The sequence below is a fragment of the Anarhichas minor genome, unplaced genomic scaffold, assembly GCF_050575085.1.
Source record: "Anarhichas minor isolate MPS153535 unplaced genomic scaffold, ASM5057508v1 ptg000027l, whole genome shotgun sequence".
NCBI classification, from domain to species: Eukaryota; Metazoa; Chordata; class Actinopteri; order Perciformes; family Anarhichadidae; genus Anarhichas; species Anarhichas minor.
Window position 1 is genome coordinate 19,834,608 of NW_027466473.1, and position 22,158 is coordinate 19,856,765.

The window sequence follows — 22,158 nt, forward strand, 5'->3', positions numbered from 1 at the left end:
CTCACCGGCCGAGAAGCTGCAGTTTGTTTTCCAGCTTTCACCCCTTCGTTTCTGGACAGAATTAAAACAAACAGAAACCGTGTGTTTCTCCCTCTTCCCACCGCACAATCGACGCTTAAAGTGCCATTAAATGTTTATTTTTTGAGCAGTGAGACGTGCGTTTGGCACACACGCGCACACACACACACACACAGTCCTCAGTCCCCCCCTTGTCGTGGCACAAACGCTCACGAGACAGTGACTTTGGGAGGCATTGCATGTAGGGAAAATGTTCCTGTCGTGGCATGGCTGATTCAAGACTCTGACCAGCCACCAGCAACACACCCAGAGCTCAGAAGAGGTGCGCTTTGAGGCTCAGCTTCTCCGTGGCTGGGTGAACTTTATATCGAGCATATATTAACACTTTGTGGCCTGCTTCTATTTTTTTTTCCTCCTCTAAGGCTGGAGGACTCCATTTTGAAGGGACCGGGTGTGCAGCCAGATCCTACACAGCAACTCGTCTCAGAAAAGGGAAACCCATCTGTTTTTCCGGGTAGCCTGCTGCACCATTTCACTGCTTCTCAGAGGTGTTAGTGGTGGACATTCTTTTTTAATTACTTCTCTTTATTTATTTTCTTCCGTCTCCAGGCGCATGTGTGCTGGCCCAAGTGCGTGTCGGGTGGTGGTGGCAGAAGGGGCCAGTTTGTTGGCACAAGTTTGGCATGTGACATGTCAATGGTGATGGCAGCCTGGTTTAGGGTAATAATTGAGGCTTGTAATTAAGGGCAGGGGCGGGGCTCGATTTTGGAGGTGTCTTGTGGTTGTCCTGTACGTTCTGGGGTTTTTTAGGTGGCTGTCAACTCTTTTTCTTTTTTTTTTCTTGGGAGAGAGATTTACGGCCCCTTCTGTGCTCCACGCTGTGGACCGGCTTGGGGAGGGAGGCAGTGGTGACGACTGGCAGTGCGCACGGTAGACAGAGAGAGTGACTTTCAAGGGGCAGGCAGGAAATAGCCTTTCAACAGAGCGGAAATCCACACAGGGCGAATTATAAAGTTGTAGTTATCACAAAGCAGAAAGGGAGGGGGGGGGGGGGGTATCGCTGGAGGAGCACAACACGCCTGAATCTCGATTCCAGGGGCCGCTGGACCAGGCTTTAGCGCATGTAGAGGGGAGGAGGGAGGAAGAGGAGGAGGAGGAGGTGGAGGGGGCAGTCAGTGAGTACGTTTCACAGGATCCAGGCCTAGTAGTGTTGCCGCTGGGACTCTCCTCATCCGCTTTCAAAATATCGGAAATTGGCACATTTAAACGCCAAAATGAGCGGGTTGAGGTTCACGTTTGCGGTGGCCGACACCGGAATGGTAAGATTCTCGCGACAGATCCCGTGTCATTCGGCGTTTTCTCCGTGATTTTTGTTGTTTGATGCACACATAGCCTGCATCAGTCGGGGAGGGAAGCCCGTACAAGTGTGTGTGTGTGTGTGTGTCTTCGCGCGTGTTTGTGTGTCAATGTGTGTTGGTAAACTTGTTTTGTGTCGTCTCGTGTTATGTGGCGATTTGTGTCTCTAGTCTCGTGCAAGCATGCAAGCAACCAGCGACACACACACACACACACACACACACACACAGACAGACACACACATGCAGTGGCACACATCTATGCACACGCGCGCTCGCGCACGAACGGGTCCATTTTATTTCCAGTTGATGTTTGCAGCGCCGGCGTGTATGACGGTTGATTTTAACATGACTCGATGTAATTCATTTCCTTTATTGTGTGTGTGTGTGCGTGCAGTGTATGCACGAGCGTGAGTTTACATGCTGCTGACCTTATCCTACTTGATGTAATTTGTATCTTATCGCGATAATTCCCCTCGAAGGCTTTATAGCGGCGGTTGCGATGTTTGCGCAGAATGTCTTCCAAAATGTCACCATAGGTCGATCGGCTGGTCGTCAGTGAGTCTGTTTACGTTTTATTTTGACATGATGTGAAGGCAGGTTTGTGTTGTATTTCACGGATTTGATGGCTTAGCTGTGTCACTTTTTTTTAAAAACCATCTCGCCACCAGCTGCCTGGGATAACTTTAGACAAGCTGCAGTGATGTTATGACAGATTGTAGAAACATGTTGTGCAAAAAAACAACAACCATGGATAGAATGTAATTTGTTAAAGGATTGTCATCATGAAATTAAACCAAATCACAGCTGGGTTCCACAGGTATACTACAACGAGCCTTGATGCAAGGACAAATGTGCAGAATGTTTGTTTATGATTTGTTTTGGTGGCCTCTGATCATTTTCTCTTCATGTTTCAGGGAGGAACCATGCCAGCATGAGTGGGCCTTACCCAGGCCCTGGCAGGGAGACTCATCAGTCCAGCTGCCCGTTGACCCCCAGCCGTGACCTCTCCTCCCACTCCTGCGCCTCCAGACACCATGACCACAGGATCGGGCTAACCATGTCTGCCGCCGCGTCCTCCCTCAAGCATGCGTCCGTCTATGGGTTTACACAAAGAGACCACTCCTCATCATCCTCCTCCTCTCCTTCCACCTACAGTCCTCTTAGGAGGCTGCAACATCTCACCACCATGGTGAGCCAGCCGGACCTGGTCCTGCCGGTGAGGGAGCCAGAGAGGAGCTGGGAGTGGGGGGGGAGTAAGAAGGGGAAGGGGATGGAGAGGGACTCCTGGGCCGATTGCACTAGCGGAGATTATTCTGGTACCCAGAACACAAGCAGGGGGGAGAGCTTTGGTGTCTCTACTGCTGGACAAAAACAACCCGTCGTCCAAACTAGAAGTAGGGACGCGCCAGCAGCCAATCGCGGCGAGCCCGTCGTGTCTGAGAAAAAGACGGAAGGTTGTTTCTCGGGCCCGCCCAGCCCGGCCTTCTCTCTCGACAGCAACAGCCCCTTCGCTAACGGCTTCCTCCACTTTGAATCCTCTTTGTTTGAGGACGACGACGACGACAACGATGAAGAGCCGGAGACTGTGTCACCTCTGGGGGAAGGCTTGCAGGACAAACACGAGAATGCGGGGAACGTTCTCCAGTCCACTCCTGGACACTCGAACACGGAGTCCAAGGATGGTACCGTCTCGTCAGCCAAAGTGGTCACCCGGTCCCAGTCCTCGGGTCAGCGCCGGAGATACTGGGACGGCTCGGATGACGAGTGGGAGAGCGACACCGAGCTGCTCCTGCTTGGGGATTGTCCCCCAATGCATTCATTGGCAAGTTTTATCCTTATTACTCCAAGTAAACAAAAGAACAGCCTTTCAAGGTTTTGTGTTTTTAGCAATAGCAACACCTCTATTAGGTAAACAAACACTTTTCTTTCTGGTTTTGATTGTAAAAGTTCTTAATGGTCCTCAGTCAAAGGAGTTTCCCCTCACTAGGGAAGTATAGTTTAGTTATTACATAACTTTTTCACACACAAACCTCGTGCATGACACACTAAACACCCGCACTGCCTTTCTCCTGTTGTAACAGAATATCGATCCTTGTGAATAATGGTTGGGCACAGATGATGCACGGCTGCACAACCGAGCTCTGTCGTTGACAAATATGGTTGTTTTCTATTTACAAGGAGCTAAAGAAAAATGTCAAGCTTCTCCAGAGGTTTTCAAACTGAGGAGAGCTGAAGAGGGGGTCGTGGAGGGACAGACGTGAGGCTAGCATGCTGCGTGAGGTGAAAGGGACAGGTGTATGCCAACAGGAAGTTAGTTACTGTGGATTGGATGCTGATTTGGCCTGTTCATCTACAAGGCCTGCAGGCTGCTAATGGAGGCAATTAAAGGTACTTAAAAAGCCATAGCGCGTGATTGCAAAAATCACACTCCTTCTCTCAGTCATAAAGTAGTCAAATCTGAACACATGACATGATGCATATATTTATAGATTCAGTGTGACTTGCGTCAACATACCATTTTAAATTAAATATATTGGTGCTGCAGAGATGTCCTGGCCTCCAAATAACATTCTACAGACTGAAGAAAACATCTTTGTTTGGTACAGATCCCTGCAGAAATCACGTTCATCAAGTTTTTCAGTGAAAATGTGAATAATAAGTCGGTCAAAGTAATCGCAATTAGATGTTTTTGTTAAGATTGTTCAGCCCTAGTGCCAATTTGCCAAAATGTAAACAATTATAGGCGATAAGAAGGTGGCTTGTAGACTTTATACTTTCTGATTACATCCTCCAAAGCATTATGTGAGCTGTAGTTTCAAAAATGACAACATGATTATCCCCCAAATAGAAGTAAGACAATTAACTTTTTGTGTGTTGCACTGTTTCGGGGACACGTTCCTAATTGAAACTTGGCACTGCTCAAGATGTGATACTGAATATGAAGAAAGAGGACCGAGTTCATAACTCTGAAGCAGCCGTTTCAGTTTAACTTTTCAAAATCAATGTTTCACCGTCTCCAGGATAACGAGCACATATCATCTGAATGACAGAATAGGACAGGTGATTCAAATAATAGAGCTCCCGGGTCAGTCAATCTAAACACACAGCCGACATCATGATTGAAGCTTGTGTTGCTAATAACATTAATGATTGCTCCGTTCTATCGCCGTGTCCCAGTCAATGATTCAAAACCCTTTTCTGCAGGGCCCCCCTTTTGTAGAAAAATATTTTCTGCTCGTGGCATAAATGGAAAAAATGATGGTTTTACAGGTAAAGCCTGGAGATTTAAGGCAATGTGAGATTACCAAGTGACCAGAGGAAACCCCAGGCAGTCACTGCTCCCATAGATATCACAACTTGTTGTTTTAACGTTTCTGTTTTTGTGCAAATTAGCAAACGGATATAAAGTCTTGATTAGTAAGCTTTAGAAGTGCTGTTAGGTGGATTGTTTGGACTCTGGACAGAGCAAGGCTAGCTGTTCTTTCCTGTTTTCAGACTTTGTGCTAAGCTAAGCTAACCAGCTGCTGACTGCGCACAGATATGAAAGCAGTGTCGAGTCTTCTCATATAACTCACAGCAACAAAGTGAATCGGTGTATTTCCCAAAATGTTTGAAACAATTCTTCAAGGGCCTGGCTCCAAACTAGTTTAGCTTTTATCGTGTGGTCAGAAATTCCAGTGTTCCACAGAGATCAATTTTAGGACTGCGTTATTTCTGTGTATAAGCTGCAACTGGGCCAAATATTTCAGTAACTCAACATTGATTAGCTGCTGAAGAAACATTGGTCATGGTGTGATTATGTGGCTTTGGTACGAAATGGCCCGCAATTAGAAAGTTTTTGTGCAGGTTGATTTTTAGGCAAATAAATAAAAATATGTAGAGACCAATAACAGCCTGGTCGGAAAGAAAACAACATTTAAGAAAATATATAATTAGGGGGAACAGCTGTAATTTACTCTGATCATGATCTAAAATATGAGTATAAAACTTTATCGAGCCCCAGGAGGAAAAACCTATACCTAGACAATCGCTGATTATAAGTTCAGTAGCTCAGCAGCCTACCATTTGCTACAAAGATTATGTGATAATGATTCATTCATACATGTAATAAACACCCCTACATGCTAGCTGTTTCCCCCGCTTTCTTTTATGATAACAAGCTAATCGAATCCCGGCTGTAGCTCCAGGCAGATATGAGAGTGGTATTTGCTTTCTCGTCAAATCCTCGGCAAGAAAGCGAATAAGCGTGTTTCCCAAAATGTTGAGCTATTCCTTTAAAATGCATGGTTACATCATAGCAGCAGCCAGTATCAGCCCTATGGCCATTCCTGCTACATGCCGGTCATAACTCAGGCCTGATCATGTACCCCGCCAGTCCTCTCAACCTGCTGCTGTGAGCAGTCACTACTAATAATTACACAAATGATGTACTAGCCACAAGTACAACCAGGTTGTAATATTCTTCTACTGTCTACAAGGGAAGGCTAAAATTAGATCCTAAAGCCTGTAGAGAAAATAGTTTGTCCGAAGCTGAAACCTTTGACCCACTATGCAGTGTTTGATGTGATATGTATGTATGTATGTATGTATGTATGTATGTATGTATGTATGTTTTTTAAATACACAGTCTTGGAGGATCAGCAGGTAGACATGTATAATTGTCATTGGTGAATCCTCACATGGATTATGCGACATGTCTATGTTGATGTCTTTGAAAGTAGAGTAAATGCACATCAGGGGGTCACGATGGACATGCTAAAGTAACAAGCAACCAACACATCCGTAGCTATGATCTGGTGAGAACATGTCTTTTTCTTTTCAGTTGTCTGATTGCAGTTTTCTTTCTTCATTGTCATGTTGTTGACAGCAGAACAGCCCCAAGAAAAAGTCTTTGCCGCCTGTGAAGTTTTTAGAGGGTGAAGTTATTTGGGCAAAGTTCAACCGAAGACCATGGTGGCCGTGTGAGGTGACCGTTGACCCGACACAGGGAATCTATCACAAAGTAAAAGGTGGGCCTGAGACATTGCTGACTTCATGTGATTGGCTACATCGCACAAGGATTGTCTTCAGTTGTTTGATTTGCTCTACGGATTGTTTTGGTTGGCAGTAAATTGCCTTATTAGGTCATGTTACCAAGCGGAGAGAACCATGATGCTAGAAAAGTTTCAGAACATCTTCAAATTAGATCGTAATTTGTATTCATGCTATCAAAAACTACATTATACATTCCACCAATGGATCTCCGAATTTGACATCATACATCCCTTTTAAAGCAGTTATTTCAAGCCCTTGCATCCCCTGACATCCCCTTTTATGCTTTTATGCTATAAAATAATTTGTTTTCCCATGTGATGGTTTTCCTTCGCAATCGTTGATTCGTACAGTTTTATTCTAGTCATAAAAACTATTGTCTAAAGCTGGATTACCCTAATGTCTCAGCAGCTAGAGTTAGATACCACAAACTGCTGGTATTGTGGGTTTAATCTTATTTCCACTGTCTAATAAATCATGTATAGTACATGCTCAAAAATCATCCTGATACTACTATGCACATTTGATTGTAGTTGTAGAGAGTCCAGGTTTCTTGCATTTAAAAGCTCCCTTTGCTTAGCTGACGCACAGATGTATTTACTGTGCAGGATGATGTAGTTTTAAATCTCATATCAAGACATTGAGGCTGGTGTTTGTTGTCGTCTTAGAGCCGAGTGACCGTCCCTGTCGGCTCTACCATGTCAGGACCTTTGGGGAGCCCGTGGAGCTCACCTGGGTGGAGGACAAAGCAACTCACAGTTTCCACGGAGGCTTTGAATTTGAACAGCTCCCCCTACTTCGCCGAAGGGGGAAGCAAAGGGAGCAGAACTACAAATACACTGTAATTACTATTTTAAGAATAATGAGTCACTGCTTGCATGCCCTAATAAAACGTTGATCTAAATCATCGTCATTGCTGGGTGATCATCGTGTTAGACAATAAAATAAAGGCTGCAGACTTGTTCAGGAATGACTTCAGTTACAATTAAGATATTATTCTGTAAACTAGTAAGTTATGTGTGCAAAGATTGAGTTGTGTTTACCTTTATCTTTCTGCAGATTGCGAAGCGTTTTCAGGACTCTTGGAAATCCAGTGTGGCAGAAGCTGAATCTGTTCTCCAAGAGAGACCCAAAATAGCTTCCTTTATTCCTTCGTCTATAGACGATGCCTTCCATGACAGTTCCACACCGAAGAGAAAGAACAAGGCCCATCCAACCTTTCCTCCCGCCACTTCACCCACCCTTCCTGAGACATTGCAGATTACCAATGGATCCATTTCATCCCCAATTACAACTCCAGCAAAGACAAGCACTTTAAGGAAATCTACTGGCAAGAAGAAACCAAGTAAATCGTCGAAGGACACGAGTAGTAAACACTCTAAAAAGACGTTGCATAATAGCCCTGACCAATCGAATAGAGACAATGGAGAGTGCCCATATTCTGACCTCGACTCAGTCCCTAAGATTTTATGTCCAAAATCACTTGAACGTCAGTCAAAGCCACTTCCGACTCCACCATCTGTCACAGTTGTCAAAGAGGTGAAGAAGCAGCCAGAGATTCAGAGTGGTCTGTGGTTCAGTAAATCCGGCAAAGACAGACGACCTAAAACATCCAGTCCGGTGCCAGACCGCACTCTCTTTAGTAAAGTGCCCTGTAAGAAAAAGAACTCATCTGTTGTAAGTAAAAAGTCACAGGTTCCTAGTGCGTCCTCCTCCAGTGGTAGGCCCAGTGACCAGTCAGGGTTGTCAGACAAGCATAAGACTCCGATACCTGCTGATACAAATCTGTCGCCTGAACATTCAGGACATTTGAAGTGTAAAACCCCCCCAGTTGTTGATAGGCCTTTTGGTACAACTGGCATTTCCGCTGATCAGTCAGGATTGTTAGACAAGCAGAGGTCACTTCTTTCTTTTGAGACTAGTGTGACCTCTGACAAGCGTGGATATTCAAAGGGTAGACAGACAGTGAGTAATACAGCCGACATTGTTACTGGCTCAACGTCAGACCAATCGGGTGGCTCAGATGTGAAAAAGGCCTTAGAGCCCAGTCCAGTAAGTTTCGTAAACCAAACCAGGTTGAGTGTAAAGAGAGTCAGTCAAACTCAACATTCTGACTTTATGGCTAGTAAAGAGGTCCATTTGATTGACCGGATTCCTGACAAAGCTGAAGAAAAAGAAAGTAACAAGAATGCAGCGTCCACTTTAAATGTTGACGCTACTGACCCATTAGCAAGTCTAGACAAACAAACAAGTCTGGTTTCTAAGTGTAGGCTGCCCTTTGTCAAATTGATACGCAAGGACATAAAGGGTAAGAAGTTCCTGAACTCCAGTGTGACCATTAGTCCCAATGACCAACCTACATGTACAAAGAATGAAAAAATACCAGATACTACTGTGACTAAAATGTCCTCTAAAAAGGCAGATTGGGTTGACAGCAAGGCAAGTGTCTCCATAGATCAGGCCGTCAGTTCAGATTCCATAAAGGTCTCAGTTAAGAAGTTAAAAGCAAGTGGTGGGACTGGTATTCTTCGTCTCTCATCAGAGTCATGTCAAGGTAAAACTATAGTTGCCTCAGATGTGGCAAACATGTCTGATGAGTTGGGTAACCCAGAAACTGTAAATGTAAGCCCAAGCAAAGGGACTTACTCATCCTTTAACCAATCAGAACAGTCAGAATGTAAGAAGACCCCTGCATCCAAAGTAACAAGCAAGTCATCTGAACAGTTAGGCAGCTCAGATCAAAAAATGACATCTACTAGTACAACTTGTAATACAACTAGTCCACCTTCTCACCTGCATGGCAATTTAGTATGTAGGAAAGCTTCTGTACCCGAAAGCCTGTGTTCTGCAAAATCCAAGAAAGTTGTCCACAAATCAAAGCAGGTTCTTGATGAAGTCAGTAAAGTCCTACTTCAAGAGCATCCTGCCCACCTCCCAGCCAGCAGTCGTTTGATGACCAGAGCCCTGAAGGCCATGCAGGAGGCAGATCAGAAGAAGCGTGAAAAAGCCCGAAAGGAGGCTGAGCAGAAAGAACTCTTAAATCCATACAGAAAAGCTGCGGACCGTGTGTGTAATTCTGCGCATAATTCCAAACTGGACTTTTGCACTAAAATTAAATCTCTTAAATCTCATAATACCAATGGCGAGTGTGATCAGGACATATTTTCTAGCTGTAGCACCCCCCCTTCGGCGTTTTCTGACTCGGTTGACTTTGATGTTGGTGTTAAGAGCGAAGATGAAGATCTCTCAATATCCTCAACTCCACCAATGGACTTCATACCTCTGACTTCTAGGGTAAAGGCAAAGAAGGAAGATCATTCCTCTGGCATACACTCCTCGTCCTCCCCTTCCTCACCATTTACTTTTATTAATGCCTTTAAAAACTTGGAGGAGGTATCCTTCCAGTCCCTGGCAAATGAGGGCGATGGTAAACCCATCTCTTTCAAACCAGACACAAATTACAAGTTCAGCACTTTTCTCATGATGTTGAAGGACTTGCATGACACAAGAGAGAAAGAGGGGACCCCCTTAGAACTGGAAATTGGGCCACCAAGTGCACATGTTAAGGAGGAACCCTTAGTGATGCCTGGAGAGGCGAAACCCGCAGGCCAAGATCGACAAATTGAACATGTTAATAAAAATCAGTATTTAAGTCCAGACCAAATTGAAATCAAACACAATGAGGAGAGCACAAGTCAGACGTCCAAAAGGCCCTACAACAGAAGGGGCAGCTCCACTGGGGTGAAAAAGAAAGCCAACCGCAAAGTGCCTTGTCGTCCTGCCAGGTCTGGACCTGGTTTCCCTGGACTGGAGTCCCTGCCAGCAATGGACTCTTCATCGGGAGTGGATTGCTCATCAAGGGTCCAGTCCCTGTTCAGCATACAGACCAGCAGCTGGAAGAGGCAAGCTGTAGGTGGTAAAGATGTAGTTGGGGAAGAGATGGAGGAAGATAGGTGGGGCAAAGTAAATGAGAACCTACAGAACATGGTGCCTTTGGAGCAGAGGGGGTGCGACACTACGCTGTGTCTGGAACAGCCAAATGGCCTTGCGGCAGACTGCACTGAGACTAACACTAGCTTGATGCACAACGCTGGAGAAGGCGACAAGGCTCCAAAAGGTAAGGACAGTCTAATTTAAGAGTCTGACCAAAGTAGTAAAGCACAATGTGACTGAAATCCTGGATGCATTCCGAAAAACATCTAGAAGTTGTAGTTATTGTAGTTTGGCCCACTGATTTTGTGTGCAATTTGCGTCACAAAAAAAGGCACTTTCTCAGAGTCATAATTCTGTCAAGTCTTAATACACAGACATGATACACATATTTTCCGATCCAGGGAGACTTACACTGTCCGAGGATATAATCTATAGAGGTCCATTGGAGATCAAATGTCTATATATGGCTTAGAATTCGTAGAAAAATACACTTGCCTGTAAATCAAGTTGTTTGTACATCCATGGGTGCATTGCAAAAGCAAACTGCTGATGGTACTTTTGAACCACTAAAACAGAGAAGTTTGAAAATGCTGCTGACACCATTTTAGTTTGGAGACTCCGGGGTTGCATTTTAGTGCAGATGGGCAGAAACGGAGAGCTTTGAAAATGATTCCCCAGACACCTGCGTTCAATTCTTGAGTGGGATTTAACAGTCATGTGTCCTTCCCTGATTAGTACTATAATACTCTGTTGTATTTTCTGTAATTAAGCAACAAACCGCTATAGTTGCTCCGTGCTAGCAGTTAAGCTATCTCTCACTCAAAAAACTTAAGACAAATTCAAATCTCTTTGCCTTTGGCAAGTGGCCATGGTATAAGTGTGATAATACACTCTGCTGTCTAGTAACACCGTAAACAACGGATTTTAAAAGGCTAGTGTCTGTTGTATATCTTTTTCAGCACATAAACGAATTAGAAAACCAAGCAAGAGGCTGATTGAATGGACTGAAGAGTATGATCAGATTTTCTCCACCAGGAAGAAAACTAAAAAGCCTCTCCAGTTGATTGGAAAGGTAAAATTCATACAAAGTAAGATCTGTTGTAATGTTATAGTCGAATGTTGTTATATATGCATAATACTACCGCATTAGGCATCCAATACCGCTTGTTTCCAGCTACACACAAATCTTGTATCACTGATTGACAGTGAAATCTCGTTGTTTGTTTTCTCAGGACACGGCCATGTCCGAACCCCCGGGATCGGACAGCAGCACACAAGACCCCCCATCCGTGAACTTGGTTCCTGAAATACAGACGCCACCTCCAGAGGAAATTGTCGCAACAACGCCCCCTGAACTACAAATTCCCAGCACTGAAAACACATCCCCCCAAGATGCACCGGTGCTTTCCGTAGACACACTAACCCCTCCTCCTGAATCTGACCTCTCGCTGTCCGAAGGCATCGTCAAAGGCAACGGTGAGGAAGTCTTTGTGTTTCTTTCTCTGCTGCTTACCTTCTTCCAAAGTTACAAAAACAGTTTGAGGGAACAAAAGTGTTCTGTCAGCCAAAGTAAAAAAATCTTCTGGGTAAATGGCCAAAATAATGTGGACACACAAACATTACATCCATTTGTGACTATAAAACATGCATTTCCAAAACCACAGGCAGTAATCTGCTGCAACAACAGCTTGCACCCGTCTGAGGAGGCTTTCAACAAGATTTTGTATGTTGGCTCTGGGGATTGTATTTGCTCCCATTCAGCCACAAGAGCATTAATGAGATTGGCCACTGATGTCAAGTGCTTACACACCAAACTGGGAAAAACATTTCATATGGAGCTGATTGTGTGCAGGCGGTCATTGTCATGTTGAAACAGGAAAACGTCCGTCTCTGAAACGCACAGTTGTTTAAACATGTTGTATGCTGCAGCATTAAGATTTCCCTTTATTGGAACTGAGGTGCGCAAACCATGAAAAATAGCACCAAACTAAAAGTTTGGGGTATCCAGATACTTGCAGTGGCGTAATAAGTATTTTGATACCAATACAAAATTGTAGAAATACTCCATTACAAGTAAAAGTTTATGTAAAATGCATTTGATTAGACCGCTAAAAAGTCTGCTGATTTGGAATGTAGCGTAATACAGAGCTAAGTTAGCTGTTTTTGTGAAATATTTAATAATTATACCTTCTTGAGACTTAAATAGCCTAAAGTCAGGGAACCACTGATTAAATATAGAACAATGAGTCTTTTTGTGTAACATTTAATTCACAGTGAACGTTCCTGTGCTGGAGAAGAAGCGGAAGAGGAAACCCACTCAGAAGATCCTGGAGTATTGCATGGAGGCAGAGTCCTCAACGGGCCCCAAGAAGAAGGTACATATATAGCTGCATTGTGTACATTTGTTCATCTGTGGTACATCTATAATACTTGTGTTTTACTTGAGTATTTTTTCTGCTACTTTATGAAATATTATTATAGGTTAAGATAATGCTTTATGGTCCCCAGGGGGAAATATAGAAGTTACCAAGCAGTGTGTAGTTAGAATTAGCATTAGCATTTACCAGCTGCAACATTAAAGTGATGCACTAATGCATCAATAGTTACTCTAACTTGTTTTTATTTATATATTTGTAAACTGTGGTAATGCACCTTCGTCTTCAGTAAAATATCTGATTACTTCGTCCAACTCTGGTGAGGCATTCGTAAATGTGCTATCTATTAAACTAATAGTATCTAAAGTCACGATCCTTTTTAGGAAACACCTTTTAAATTTGAGAAGGTTCGTATAATAGATTTTATGATCATTTTCGTCTAAACAGGCTTTTGGGAAATGAGCTTTCAGCTCTCTCTCTAATATGCATCAACATGCAAACGTCATGTAATTAGAGAATAACATGTTGGACAGACATAATATTCAAGATCAGTGAAGATTAGAAAAGAGGAAAACTTTACAGGTTTTTTTACCATGATATTATGTTTTTTTTCTGCCGTCAGTTTGACTGGAAAAAGTTTTGTTAATTGTTCTCATGTCACAGGTGAAAACAGTGAAGAACAACTCAAATCCTGATCCTCAATCAGGTCAGTGGATCATCTGTGTATATGATACTGTTGTTCAATTTATAATAATCATTGCTAAACTTTTGCTTTTCTTTCTTTTTTTTGTGTGAAAAGTAATTCAAAAGTGGAAAAACTAATTTCCCCCCATTTAGAATATTAACCAGTTGAATTTCCAGACAAGAGAAAAATTATTGAAAATCTCAATTGGAATGAGTAGTTGTGGACTATTTTCCTGCAGTGTAGTGATTTAATTAAATAGTTTCTAACACGTCTTTCTTATACCCAGATTCGGCACCGCCATCTTTAATATCAAAGAGTAAGCAGCTTATAGCCTCCAGCTCCACGGCGACACCCATCGAAGCTTCCACCTGTACGCCTGCAGATCCCCCTCCCAGCTGTCCTGCACCCTCCTCTCCGGCGCCGCCCGAACCCGCCCATGTGGAGACGGCATCGGAAGACGCTGATGCTCCTCAAGCAGAAGACAAAAGGGACACAGCGGAGTCAGAGGTCAGCCGTCTTTCTTGTAGTGATTCTCCTCCCATTTTGGAATTACATTTTTATCTCAGCCAATGTTTAAGAGCGCTCCAGTTAGAAAGTACCAGAAGATGGCATTCAAACAAAGATAAAGAGCATGTTCTGTGGGAGGAAAGACATGTTGATGACAATTAAAAGATACCGTTTTGACAAAGGCGGGTAAAAGAGAGCAACTTCACAGCAGGGAAAATATTTGAAACTAGTTTCCCGACCACTCAGCATATACACTACCTTTAAATAGTATGGAAGCTCTGATTTATCGCTGTATGAATCTGTCTCTTTAGGGTGACCTGTCCAGCTTGGATCACAGCTTCTCCTCCATGAAGGACTACTTGTCGCTGTGTGACGATTCGCTTTTACCCTCCAGGAAGATCATAGGAGACAGAGGAGGTCCTGCCTCCATGAAGGAGAACATATGTCAGGTGAGCTTCCCACCTCCCCCCCCCCCTCCCCGGCCCAATTTACTGATGGAGAAAGATGTCCAGAGCTGCGTCTTCTTTACTCTCTCATGAGCCTTATTATTTATCATAATGAATCAATAAGTCAAAGTGGGTTCTAGCACAAGTACATACCGTATTACCATGTGGAACCCCAGCAATAATACCACACTTAACCCGTCGGACTACACAGGAAATCGAAACCCAACCATGTCATTGTATCGGGTACTTTAAAGTAGGTTGTGTTTTTCTTGCCTCAGGTGTGTGAGAAGACGGGGGAGCTGCTGCTCTGCGAGGGTCAGTGCTGTGGAGCCTTCCACCTGCACTGCATTTCTCTGGCCGAGGCCCCGAAAGGGAAGTTTGTCTGTCCGGAGTGCAAATCAGGTACGACCGTGTTCACAGGTATTCTCTGAAATGCATTAAATTATGAATTAAATAAGTAGATGCCAAGTGTCAATGGGGCCAAAGGTCTGTGTTAATCATTGTGAAAGAACAACAAAAAAAATCACCTTTACTCACTATATTTTTCGGTCCCCCAACTTTTATTATATATATATATATATATATATATATATATATATATATATATATATATATATATATATATATATATATATATATATATATACTATACATGTTAAAGTAAAAATATCCCGGGGAAAACTAGCCAATCGGAGAGCGGCAGCAGCTAGAATACATTAACTTATCGTGATGAACTTCTGAGGACTGAAACTTCACAAATAAAAATCTAATGATAGAAGAACTTGAAAAAGGAAATCCAATTTCTTAGATTGTATTCATTCTGTATTATAGGATTGACAAATGAAAAACTATAAACATTTTTATTTCTGCCCATATCATGTGGTGAAATGTAAAAATATAGACAAAAATAGAGTATACATTTTAATTTCATTTTTATCTTAGGAAAAAGAGATGCATTTATTTCAGGATGTAAGACAATGAGCTTGTTTTAAGATTGCATTAATAATCAATAGTAACAATGAACTTGTCCTCTATCACGCTGAACATCCACCGCTTAAGGTACAAACCCTACTAACCCTAACCCTTTTTTTCTCCCCAGGTGTCCACACCTGCTTCGTATGTAAAAAGCGCAGTGAGGACGTGCGCCGCTGTATGATTCCCGTATGTGGGAAGTTTTACCACGGCGAGTGTATCGCCAACTTCGCCCCGACGGCACCTGTGAACCGAGGCTTCCGCTGCTCCATCCACGTCTGTCTCACCTGCTTCATCACAAACCCCAACAGCTCGTCCGTCTCTAAAGGTAAACCAGAGGACGCTCGGATGATTTACTGTCGTTTGGTTTTCACCTTCAATGCTCTGACTGTTCGTTTGTTGTTTCTGCAGGTCGTCTGGTTCGGTGTGTGCGCTGCCCGGTAGCCTATCACGCTACAGACATGTGCATGGCAGCAGGCTGCGTCGTCCTCTCCAACAACAGCATCATCTGTCCCAACCACTTCGCCCCCCGCCGCGGCGTCAAGAACCACGAACACGTCAACGTCAGCTGGTGCTTCGTCTGCACCGAAGGTACGGATTTAGAAACGTGTGGCCTCAGCTTGAATCTGCCCCAAAGCCGGTAGTTTAATGCAAACTGTTTACATTTTGGGAAACACGCTCATTTGCTGTCGGCATGCTAACTTAACTTAGCAGTAGCTGGAACCGCTTGCCCAAAAATCAACTTGGACTCAAGGAATTTACTGGTCCCAACCAAGAAATGTAAGGGTTTAACACTTACACTATACAACGTGTTAATTTGTGCATCGTTATTGACCAGCTAGTCGCTAACATTGTTTGTCATAGCGTAGACTGAACAATAAGCTAAAAGAGCAGCTATTTCAGAAAACAGTGGTAACCTTAATGTAGGTCTAGCTAACGTTCACATGCAACGGTTGATGCAGTTCCCACTCACGTCCTCTAGGGGGCAGTCTGCTGTGCTGTGAGTCCTGTCCTGCTGCGTTCCACCGGGAGTGTCTGAAAATGGAGATGCCTAAAGGCAGCTGGTACTGCAATGACTGCAAGGCTGGGAAGAAACCTCGCTTTAAGGACATCCTCTGGGTGAAGGTTGGCCGGTACAGGTCAGTTTTTATTTTTTTTTTCTAAACAAAAGTCTTGTCAAGTTAAAACAAGATGTTATTTGGGATGTTTTGCCCCTGAGGGTGACAAGAAGTATATTTGAGTGAAATGTCTGAACAACTATTGAATAAATTGCCATGAAATCTGGTTTAGACATTCATGTTCCCTTCAAGTTGAACTGACTTTTCATTTGGCGCCGTCCTCGGGTCAACAATTTCATGTGTCCAATGCTTTGGTTTGTTACCAAATACTTGCAGAACTGATGAAATTCCCATCAGCCTCAGCTGTACTTTGTAATTAGTGCCTGTTGGCAAAAATTAGCATACAAACATGCTAAACTCATAGGATTAACATAGTAAATATATTTGCCTGTATTGTCATTATGAGTTTGTTAGCATGGGGATGTTAGCATTTAGCTCAAAGCACTGATGTGGTTAAGTACAGCCTCACAGAGCTGCAAGCGTGTGTTTAGACTCTTTAGTTGTACCCTGTTAATGACCAACTTTTGTGTTTTTTCCTCTAATGCTCCGTAAAGGTGGTGGCCAGCGGAGGTCAGCCATCCCAAAACGATCCCGCAGAACATTCAGCGGATGAAGCACGATGTCGGGGAATTTCCCGTTCACTTCTTCGGCTCCAACGATTACCTTTGGACGTACCAGGCCAGGGTCTTCCCTTATATGGACGTGGACGCCAACAGCAAGGAGAAGATGGGGAAAGGTGTTGATGCCACCTACAAGAAAGGTATCCTGTGGGTTCTTGTGTTGTTGGTTGTGTCTTCTGTTTGTTCCTGCTATGATGACTTGAGTGTCTGACTGTTGTTCTCCCTCCTCAGCTTTGGAGGAGGCGGCTGTTCGATTTCGTGAGCTGCAAGCGGAGAAGGAGCTTCGGCAGCTTCAAGAGGACAGGAAGAACGACAGGAAGCCTCCTCCGTACAAACATATTAAGGTCAGGGAGACGCTTTGTTCTTTGTACCATCAAGGTGAATATTTTTACTGTATGTTTATTTATTAATTATGTATTATTATGGTGCTGAGCATTAGTACAAGTCATGCTTAATACTACTGATCTCTGACAAACTTGAAAGATTACTTCATATAATCACTCTGACAGATTTAAAGATAATTGCTGTGAGAGAATTCATGTCTCCTTCAACCTTTTTGACTCGTTCAGGTGAATCGACCAATAGGGAAGGTGCAGATCTTCACGGCCGACCTATCGGAGATCCCGCGGTGTAACTGCAAGGCGACAGATGAGAGTCCATGTGGGATGGACTCTGAGTGCATCAACCGCATGCTGCTGTACGAATGTCACCCGCAGGTACAGAGACCCCTCCATCACACTCACCACATGTTTTATAGATTTATAGGTATTTATGGATGATGATCAAAAATCAAGAGTAAACTATGCTGTGTGTCGAGGTGGTGAGTTACCTACACCTTAATGTAGGAGCTGCATGGCGAAGGCAAGAACTGTGACTGGTCTATTTTCTCATTAGCTTTTTGGAAAGTATGATATTGACAAATATATCTGTCTAGATGATGCTAATCATTAATCTGCTCTGCATCAAATCCTTAACTGTCTTTTCAAATCTTTCTTTTCAAGTTTTTCTCATTAAAAACTCAACAGAAACAATGTACGAGTAGCAGAAATATACATTATCTTCATCCAAAACAATGACAATTTCCCTCTTTATCAAATTTATGTCCGTCTGCTGTTTGCTGCTTAGCAGGTAGTGTACAGTGGCTTTTTAAAGTGAGAGTGAACCACAACAAAAAGGTTTGGTCCGGGCAGATAAACAATGAGCTTAAGCTCACTAAAGCTCTGTAAAACCAAAATACTGAGCTCAAAGAGGCTGAAATGTTTGCAGGTTTGCCCGGCGGGCGAGCACTGCCTCAACCAGGCGTTCAGCAAGCGTCAGTACAGCCAGGTGGAGATCTTCAGGACACTGTCTCGAGGCTGGGGACTCCGCTGTGTCCACGACATCAAGAAGGTAACTACTTCTATCACTAATTCTACTGGCGCTGCTGTACCACCACAGAGTCGCCATCAGGAAGTGTGGTTTGCTGTTTCGAGTAATTGCATCAGGCCAAATGATGTTGAACGTTTTTTGTTTCAGGGTCACTTTGTGAGCGAGTATGTCGGGGAGGTGATTGACGAGGAGGAGTGCAGGTCCAGGATCAGACACGCCCAGGAGAACGACATCTGTAACTTCTACATGCTGACTCTGGACAAGGTACAGCTCCACAGCCAGAGTGTGTGTCAGTTTAAGTGTGTACTAATACTAAAAACTCATGTTGGTGGTACCCTGTTTTGACAGTGAGGAAACAAGAAATACATGTTTGCATGTTTATATATACATTTACCATCTGTGTCTTTTCAAAGTGGTGTAAAATATGTAAATGTGTGTTTTTAGGATCGAATCATCGACGCCGGGCCCAAGGGGAACGAGGCTCGCTTCATGAACCACTGCTGTCAGCCGAACTGTGAGACGCAGAAGTGGACGGTCAGCGGAGACACCCGGGTGGGACTGTTCGCTCTCGTCGACGTCGCTGCAGGTAAATAAAATAAAACCACTACAATCAAGAGTATTGGACATCACACACACACAAGTTTAATGGGGAAAACAAATGCAAATGAGGAAATGCTTATGTGGAGGTATTTTGTGTGTTTCTGTTTAGGCACAGAGCTCACTTTCAACTACAACCTGGAGTGTTTGGGGAACGGGAAGACGGTCTGTAAATGTGGGGCACCAAACTGCAGCGGCTTCCTCGGCGTCAGACCAAAGGTGAGGGCGAAGACACAAATTGAAATGCTCATATATTGTTTTAACACCTGAGGTCAGTGGTGGAATGTACCGAGTTACAAATTATTTAAATGCTGAAATCAGTCAATTGAAAGATAAACATGAAGTCAGCTCAACAAAAGCCCCGTTTAAAGCTTCTCTCCTCTCCAAACCAGAACAACCCTCCATCTGACGACAAAGGCCGAAAGATGAAGAGGAGGGGCCACGGCAAGAGGAAGAAGAAGGTGGTGGTGACCAAAGAACGAGAGGACGAGTGTTACAGCTGCGGAGACGGAGGACAGATGGTCTCCTGTAAGAGACCCGGCTGTCCCAAAGTCTACCACGCCGACTGCCTCAACCTCACCAAGAGGCCTGCAGGTCAGTGGCTCTCTGTTTAACACAATAACTCACATTTTCTTTTGGTGAAATCTGTGGTGTTTGGCAAATGCAGTCACTTCCTGCTGTGTGTGTGTCAGGGGAGTTTTCCCTGGAAAACTACACGGTAAAACATTTCAGTTGTTGGCTATTAGAGCGAGCCACCCAGAGATATATAAACGGCCGTCCAAGTATATTTTGCGACCCATTTTAGCAGCGGAAGAGATTCACACACCTGCATTTACATTTTTGATAAATAAATAACCTCAGAAGACAAAAAACATTTAATTTTCATGATTGAAAACCTTTGAACGACGGCGTGTGTATCACAGCAGAAACATTGATCAGACTCTGGTTGTTTAAAGTGACCAATCAGAGGAGCAGAGGCTCCAGCCACTGTTTATTTCATTCCATCCCCTCGAGCAGTTGTGAGCGCGTAGGAAGGGTCGAGCTTGTGCTTATCACAGCCCCGAGCTTGTGGGATCGCATTTGTGCACGAGGAGCAGAAATGCTCCCTCGTGGGGATGTTTTCCGCTTGCAGATATTGTTCTGTGCGCATCTGGTTTTAATGTGAGTGGGTTTTGAGACTAATTAAACAGCATAATACCTTAACAGACTCAAATCCCAAACATGGAAACAAAGTTCCTTTTGTACTTTCCTTGACGTCCTTGTCTGTATATTCATTGTAGGTCGTTGGGAGTGTCCGTGGCACCAGTGTGACATATGTAACAAGGAGGCGGCGTCCTTCTGCGAGATGTGCCCCAGCTCCTACTGCAACCAGCACCGCGAAGGCCTGCTCTTCATCTCCAAGCTGGACGGCAGGCTGTGCTGCAGCGAGCACGACCCCTGTGGGCCCGACCCACTGGAACCAGGGGAGATCCGGGAGTACACGCCCGAGCCCAGAGCCCTGACCTCGGGGCTGGGCATGGCCGTCATCCCCTCTGCTGCTTCTAACACCACCACCAGTCCGAAACCGACCGGCAGGAAGGTGCAGGAGATCAGTGCCGGCGGCGGCGCACGTCCCTCCGAGTCGCTCCCCGCGTTGTCCATCCCGGTACCCGTCACTATTCCTGTCACCGCGCCAGCTTCCTCGCCTCCCCCCAGCAGCTCAGATGCTCCCAGCAGCCCTCCAGCGTATGACCTCCCGCACTACTCGCCCATCTCCTCGTATGAGGAGGAGAGGGATGTCTTAGAGGACGAAGAGGAGGAGGAGGAGGAGGAGGAAGAGGAGCTGCTGGAGGAAGTGGAGGAGGAGTCGGAGGAAGAGGGCGAGCTGGGGAGGCAGAAGTCAGATTCTCACGAAGACGATGGAGAGGCGGTGATGGAATATGTTGAGATCAAAGAAGATGACGAGGAGGAGGAGGAGGAGGAGGAGGAGGAGGACGATGATGATGACGACGATGACGAGGAGGACGAGGAGGAGGACGAGGAGGAGGAAGAGGACGACGACGACGACGATGAAGAGGAGGAGGAGGAGGAGGAGGAGGAGGAAGAGGAGTGACGCACAGTGGATTATTATTACAACTGCAGGCAGCGAACCCTCCCAGGGCAGATAAACCAATCACAAGTAGCCCAGTCTGTCACTGTATGGAGGACATTTTAGGACAAAACTAAATCAACACATAAATAAAGTGTTCACGAATCAAATAAATAAACAGAATAAATACTGTAGAGAACCATATTTATACACAGACTTTCCTTTTATTATTTATTTAGTTTTGTCCTAATAATCGGTTACACGCTCGGTTCATGACTCGGTGACTTTGCACACACTAGCGCTGACTGCACCTTCATATGGGAGATCTGACAAAGACAATTATCTGGAACTTCTACATAAATGTACAACTTGATATTTGTAAACATATTTCACTCCAATATACTTGTTTTCTCTCACAGATATCACCTGCTGGTTTGTTTTTGGTATTTGTTCTCAGTAGTATTTCAAGCAAGTTGACCCTGCAAAGCGTACGTAGAGCCAGTGTGTATACTGTCGGTGTTTCTTGCTAGAACAGACTGCACTGTACTGTAGCTTCCTGTCGAGGTCGGGTGAACTCTTCAGTCTTCGGCCCACGTAAATGACCTCGACTTGGTTACATTTGAAATCAAATAGTATCCACGTTTAAAAAAAACAAAAAAAACATGAATTTACCTGTCATCTGCTTTCAAACATGAACACCGCTCCAAACTTTTTTTCCTTGTGGTCAGTGGACATTGGTTACGTTTATTATTACGATTATACTTGACACAGGAGTCGTTGCTTCCATTTACTCCCCTCCAGCTCCCGATCATTTGATGGTGCTTCAACATCAGAGTATCGATAAAGTGTGAAAGTGCCACATGATGTTGCTGCCTGGCGTAGCCTCAACATGAGTTCACACGGCAGGCGATGCTGCTAGTTTTAGACCGGAGCTGGCAATGAAAAGAAGCGGGGACAAAAAAAAAAAAAAAGGATCTATAATTGACGACGATTCAGTGTTTGCCTGAGATTACTCTTCATGCCTCGGAGAAAGTGTTTATACAGTTTATACCGCCAAAGCTG

General features: G+C 44.3%; 1 protein-coding gene across 1 annotated transcript; it reads left to right on the forward strand.

Annotated features, from left to right (window-relative positions):
• Window positions 1–1,077: 1,077 nt before the first annotated feature.
• nsd1b (nuclear receptor binding SET domain protein 1b) lies at window positions 1,078–21,514 on the forward strand. The gene is made up of 24 exons (XM_076102446.1): window positions 1,078–1,337; window positions 2,291–3,198; window positions 6,247–6,385; window positions 7,076–7,248; window positions 7,467–10,524; window positions 11,300–11,412; window positions 11,573–11,816; window positions 12,615–12,715; window positions 13,379–13,421; window positions 13,687–13,907; window positions 14,219–14,356; window positions 14,632–14,755; window positions 15,453–15,653; window positions 15,737–15,916; window positions 16,308–16,464; window positions 16,998–17,203; window positions 17,295–17,407; window positions 17,633–17,779; window positions 18,330–18,452; window positions 18,579–18,695; window positions 18,876–19,017; window positions 19,141–19,247; window positions 19,421–19,622; window positions 20,309–21,514. Exons 2-24 carry the CDS (start codon window positions 2,308–2,310, stop codon window positions 21,118–21,120), a joined length of 7,752 nt encoding a protein of 2,583 aa, XP_075958561.1. The 5' UTR covers window positions 1,078–1,337; window positions 2,291–2,307; the 3' UTR covers window positions 21,121–21,514.
• The last annotated feature ends 644 nt before the right edge of the window (window positions 21,515–22,158 follow it).